Source organism: Trifolium pratense, linkage group LG4 (assembly GCF_020283565.1).
Source record: "Trifolium pratense cultivar HEN17-A07 linkage group LG4, ARS_RC_1.1, whole genome shotgun sequence".
NCBI lineage: Eukaryota > Viridiplantae > Streptophyta > Magnoliopsida > Fabales > Fabaceae > Trifolium > Trifolium pratense.
This window is the reverse complement of record NC_060062.1, coordinates 32,597,484-32,603,598: the sequence shown is the minus strand read 5'-3', so window position 1 is coordinate 32,603,598 and position 6,115 is coordinate 32,597,484. Positions and strand designations below refer to the sequence as shown.

At 30.3% G+C, this 6,115-nt stretch overlaps 1 protein-coding gene across 1 annotated transcript; it reads left to right on the top strand.

Annotated features, from left to right (window-relative positions):
• The first annotated feature begins 497 nt into the window (after nt 1–497).
• LOC123920662 (trans-cinnamate 4-monooxygenase) lies at nt 498–5,358 on the top strand. Its single transcript, XM_045972956.1, has 3 exons — nt 498–1,471; nt 2,475–2,611; nt 4,583–5,358. Exons 1-3 carry the CDS (start codon nt 687–689, stop codon nt 5,179–5,181), a joined length of 1,521 nt encoding a protein of 506 aa, XP_045828912.1. The 5' UTR covers nt 498–686; the 3' UTR covers nt 5,182–5,358.
• The last annotated feature ends 757 nt before the right edge of the window (nt 5,359–6,115 follow it).

The following is a 6,115-nucleotide window of genomic DNA, read 5'->3' as shown; positions in this document are numbered from 1 at the left end:
CTATCCAGTCATTATTATAAGTAAAAAAAACATTTTTTAAGTTCATTATAAACGTAAGGTATTTAATCAATAATATAAATCAAATACGTTACTTTTTCGATGAATTTTAAAAAAAAAATTATGAATCAAAATTTTAAAAAAAAGTCATGCTAAACAGTGCCCCTAGGGCACTAGTTAAGCATACTAAAAAAGGAAACAAATGATAAAGTTAATGATGAGAGAGAATAAATTTCCACTTCATTAAAACATTGAATGCACAATTTATGAAATAAAACTTCTATATTTGTATCCTTAACTAGTGCCCCGAGGGCACTGTTTAGCATTTTCCTTAAAAAAAATACTCTCTTCGATCATTATTATAAAAAAAAAACACTTTTTAAGTTCATTGTAAACATAATGTATTTAATTAACAATATGGATCAAATACATTATTTTTTTTAATGAATTTTAAAAATAATTTATGTTTATAATAATGACCAAAGTAAAAATTAAACATCACACATACCAAAACCACAAACTCAACCTACCCCTCAAATTAACCCCACCTAACCAAAAGCCACACATGTTCTTTCAGTTTCACATTTCACACTCACCAAAACCTCTCTCTATATAAACCCAACAACCACCCTCAACATTTCCATTACTCTCAACATAACAACACCACAACAACAACAACAACAATAACAATGGATCTACTCCTCCTTGAAAAGACTCTTTTATCCCTCTTCATCGCCGCCATAATCGCAATCACAATCTCAAAACTCCGTGGAAAACGGTTCAAACTTCCACCAGGTCCAATTCCAGTCCCAATCTTTGGTAACTGGCTTCAAGTTGGCGATGATCTCAACCACCGTAATCTCACCGATTTAGCCAAACGCTTTGGCGAAATCCTGCTTCTCCGGATGGGACAACGAAATCTTGTCGTTGTCTCATCACCGGAGTTAGCAAAAGAAGTCCTCCACACACAAGGTGTCGAATTCGGTTCCAGAACACGGAACGTCGTATTCGACATCTTTACTGGAAAAGGACAGGATATGGTTTTCACTGTGTACGGTGAACATTGGCGTAAAATGAGAAGAATTATGACAGTGCCATTTTTCACAAACAAAGTTGTACAACAATATAGATTTGGTTGGGAATCTGAAGCAGAAAGTGTTGTTAATGATGTTAAGAAAAATAGTGATGCTAGTGTTGGTGGAATTGTGATTAGAAGAAGATTACAATTGATGATGTATAATATTATGTATAGGATTATGTTTGATAGAAGATTTGAAAGTGAAGAAGATCCTTTGTTTGTGAAATTGAAAGCTTTGAATGGTGAAAGGAGTCGTTTGGCACAAAGTTTTGAGTATAATTATGGTGATTTTATTCCAATTTTGAGACCTTTTTTGAAAGGTTATTTGAAGGTTTGTAAAGAGGTTAAGGATCGTAGGTTGCAGCTTTTCAAAGACTATTTCGTTGATGAGAGGAAGTAAGTTTTTTCTTTTTATTTAACTTTTTTTTTTAATTTTTTTGCTTTTTAATTTGCTTTTAATTTTTCTTTTTGCTTTTTAATTTCCTTTTTGTGAATATCCCTTGTTTGTTCATCTTGATGATTTTATCCTTTCTTTTCCCTTTTAAGACTTGTCACAAACCACATGTCTCACCCATAACATGACAACTGTTTTTTTTTTTTTTTCTTTTTCAAAAACAAGTATTTACCACAAAATATTCATACAACAAACATGTATCATGTTTAAACTTGCTTATAAAAATGTCGGGCTTAATAATATCGGCATTTGTGCATTTCATATTTTGGGCACATTTTTCTTATCAAGTTTTGGAGATACTTGAATTTTAGTTTTAGTGTAGTATCTAGATTAATTAATGGTGAATTTGATAGAAGATTCATTACTAGTATGTTAGTGAAATTTTGATAAAATTTATGCTTTATAGTTTGATAAAAAGCATGTGCTAGTATGATTTTGTTAAATTCAATATGATTATAAACATAATCTTTGTTTCTTTTAGTCCTTTTTTTTATATAGATTTAGCTAGAGGAATCTTTTTTTATTATTTTGGTCAAGGGAGATGAGATTAATTATTTTTTATTTTATTTTGGTCAAGGGAGATTATTTATTTAAATAGCACTTGAAAAGGTGAATGCAATAGTTTAATTTTGAGCAATTATTATTTATTTGAAACACCCACTTGGGCCACTTGCTACATTTTGTATCCGTAGAGTCTTTTATTAACATGATGATGGGCTATAACATAATGTAAATTTATTTAACTTATGTTAGTATTAGCTAATTATTAATTTTCTCATAAACATAAAATAAATATTAGTAATAGCTAATTAATTCAATTAAATTAAAGGGCCACTTGCTACATTCTGTAACCGTAGAGTCTATTTATTAACAATGGTGGTAATTTTGTAGTACTACTAGCTAATTAATTAAATTAAATTAATGGGAATTTTTATTATTTAACAGGAAGCTTGAAAGCACCAAGAGCACCACTAGCAACGATGGACTTAAATGTGCTATTGATCACATTTTGGATGCTCAAAAGAAGGGAGAGATCAATGATGATAACGTTCTCTACATTGTTGAGAACATAAATGTTGCTGGTAAGATAAAGATACATATGGTCCTTATTTTTTACATTTTTTTTATTTATTTATCTTGCTAAAAGTAGTGCTACATTATTTATGCTTTAGTTTAATTTTTTTTTATTAATTTATCTTGCTAAAATCGAATTTGGTTCACATACTTTTGAAATTAAATAATGATTATAAAATCATCTCACAAGAAGACATTAGGTGACCGGGTGTATTGTCATACTCTCTCTCATTATTATTTTAAAATTTTTTATTGAAGAGAGAGATTGAAATTAAGAGAGAGATAGAGAGGATTGAGAGAGATGGAGAGGAGAGTGAAGGAGAATGTGTCACGGTCATATATAATACTAGTAGAGGTTCAATCTTATCTCCCTTTCAACTTGTTTATTTTCTTTTCTTTTTAAGACCTAACTAAGTTGGCCATATATATGCCAATTTTCAACTTTATTCTGATATTTTCTCTTAAAATATTCGTTTCATTTTTAATGAAATGAATTAAAGTTTAATACAAAGACCCCAAGTAAATAGTACCCTCTACTGTCTTTATTATAAGAAACAAAATTATTTTTTAAATTTATAAAAATATCATAGAATAAATATATTTAATATTTTATGAAGCTAAAAGATAATAATTTTTTTTGAGGGAGCAATTATGATTTAGAATTTGACAAGAGTATTTTTATTTTTATTTTTATTATTATTATTTGTCAAGAAAAGGAGGAAAAAAGGACACGTAGTTTTGCAATAAAGTAATTAATAAAGAAAGGGGGTTAGGTGAACGATTAAACCCTCTAGTACAGGTTCAATCTTATCTGCCTTTCAACTTGTTTATTTTGATGTTGATATCATTGGAGGTAGTTGATCTAAAATGTGGACTTGATCTAATCTTCAATTTTTTCTTTTGAGTGTGCGTGTGGCCAAAAAATTGTCAAATTTGAACACTTTTGCTTTAGTGTGTCTTTTTTATGCTTGCACAAATAGGGAAATTGGTTTTCTTTCCTATTTCAAGTAATTCATTATTATTATTATTATTATTATTATTATTATTATTATTATTATTATTATTATTATTATTATTATTATTATTTCACTTTTATATATATAAAAAAAGGGAAATTGGTTTTCTTGTCCTAATTAGTACTTTTTAGAGGGAGTATTTTAATTAAAATATTGTTTTAAATCAAGTGAAATTGGTTTTTCTTTTAAATATCACTTTGACTATTTTTATGACCAAGAATATTACTTTGACTTAAAGTGATATATTTATTCTAGTCAACAAATTAGCTTTTAAAGTTTAAACTAAAATATTTAATTAAAGTTAATAGAAAAATTATTTTAATTATATTACTCCATTTTATTTTAAAATCAATAATTATCAAATATTTAAAATCAATTTTGTTGTTGCACCTACTACCTCCCCAAAAAAAGTGGTGGCTGGCCACCAAATTTGTTTGGTGCAACTACCTCCCATTAAAGTCGTAAAATATGATGATTACTTGATCAATCATTGTTTTGGTTTATATTAGAAGAAAATAAATGATGTGGATTTTGTTTTTTGTTTTCATGAGTGAGCGACTAGATGGAAGCTTATGAAAAATGTAAGAATATTGAAACATAAACTTTGATAAAAATAAATAAATAAAAATTAAGAGGTACAATATCTCGAGAAAGGATTCTCTCTTGTTGGAAAAAAATTGAGGAAATAATGTTGGTATTTAGATCATTTGCTTGTACATAATAAACAATATTTAAATTTAAAAGAAGTGGATTAAAGTTGATTGATGATTGAAATGTGAAAATTGAGGGAAATTGAGAGAAAACAAATTGAGAGGATACTTTCTCCCATATCTCGGTACTTATTTATAGGCTCTTTTGACTCGTTTCATTTATTTATAGTAGGTAATTAATATCTATGTTTTGTTTATAACAATTATTATGGTTTGTTTTTCTAATGTACAAAATTTCATGTTTTTTAAACAGCAATCGAAACAACACTATGGTCAATTGAATGGGGAATTGCTGAGCTAGTGAACCACCAAGAGATTCAAAACAAAGTAAGGGAAGAGATGGATAGAGTTCTTGGACCAGGACACCAAGTAACTGAGCCAGATCTTCAGAAGCTACCTTACCTACAAGCCGTGATCAAAGAGACACTTCGTCTTCGCATGGCAATTCCACTTCTCGTCCCACACATGAACCTTCATGATGCAAAGCTTGCTGGTTATGACATCCCGGCCGAGAGCAAGATATTGGTCAACGCGTGGTGGCTTGCAAATAACCCTGCTCTGTGGAAAAAGCCAGAAGAATTTAGGCCTGAGAGGTTCTTGGAGGAAGAGTCGCATGTTGAGGCTAATGGAAATGACTTTAGGTACCTTCCTTTCGGTGTTGGTAGAAGGAGTTGCCCTGGAATTATTCTTGCTTTACCTATCCTTGGTATTACTATCGGGCGTTTGGTTCAGAATTTCGAGCTTTTGCCTCCACCCGGACAATCTAAGATTGATACTTCTGAGAAAGGAGGACAGTTTAGTTTGCACATACTCAAACATTCCACCATTGTTGCTAAGCCAAGATCATTTTAATTAGTATTCACACTAATACCCTTTATTTGTTTTACTTTGTGGAATGCATTTTAATTATTCATAATGTGGGAATGTTATTAAAATGTCTTAGGAGAATAATGTTGTTGTTTTGTGCTTGTCCCATGTATAAAACTTTTGAACATGAAGTAATGGTTTTGAGATGATTTTGTAACAAAACTTTGTCCTTTATATTCTCTTGATTAATTAATATTTTGTTGTCGTGAAATGTCCGTGCCTAACTTTTTGTTTGTTCTTCATTTTTTACATCCATTTCACTTTCTTTTTTCATCATACAATAACCATTTTTTTTTTCTTTCATGTTTTTTGTTATGAAATTAGTATGATGTCTATGATAATGTAGAATGTGTTTTGGTTATGTTTAATTGGGCTTTGGGCCTTTTCAAATATATTGGGCTTAGCCCCACTTTACAACCAAGAAAATTGCTTTTTAGGCCCCCTATAATACTTCCAGGCCCCCCATCTTGACCAGTTTGCCCTTAAAACCAATTCGCTTACCTTCGTATCCTAGGTACCAAAATCACACAACAGGCAATTTAGTGCATTTACTTATAGTTGAATCATGTTGTGCATGCCAGTAGAGTTCAAAACACCTATTCAACTCAATGAGTGCAGGTTTAGCCATAAAATGTGGGTTCTTAAGCAACTAGAGAATCCTAATCAATATGTTGTGCAAGAGGGGAAGAGGAGGTTGGTGTGTGTTGTGAATGATGGTGGCAAGACAAAAAGCAGAAACAGATTGAACTAGCTAATAACACAAACACCTTATCTTCATTATTATTTTGATGATTACCCAATTTCAAAGCAAGAACAACAACCATTTCAATGCAGATGCATTAATCGACAATGGACGAGGCATCAAAGAATGGTAGTGTTGTTGCTCAAGCAACTAGCATTTAGTATTTCAATTATAAAC

Bases quoted from the DNA above. Each gene is read 5' to 3' on its own strand.
- LOC123920662 (XM_045972956.1), top strand. From the start codon at position 687: ATGGATCTACTCCTCCTTGAAAAGACTCTTTTATCCCTCTTCATCGCC. The intron at 1,472-2,474 runs GTAAGTTTTTTC...ATTATTTAACAG, and splicing joins TATTTCGTTGATGAGAGGAA to GAAGCTTGAAAGCACCAAGA. The intron at 2,612-4,582 runs GTAAGATAAAGA...TTTTTTAAACAG, and splicing joins TGAGAACATAAATGTTGCTG to CAATCGAAACAACACTATGG.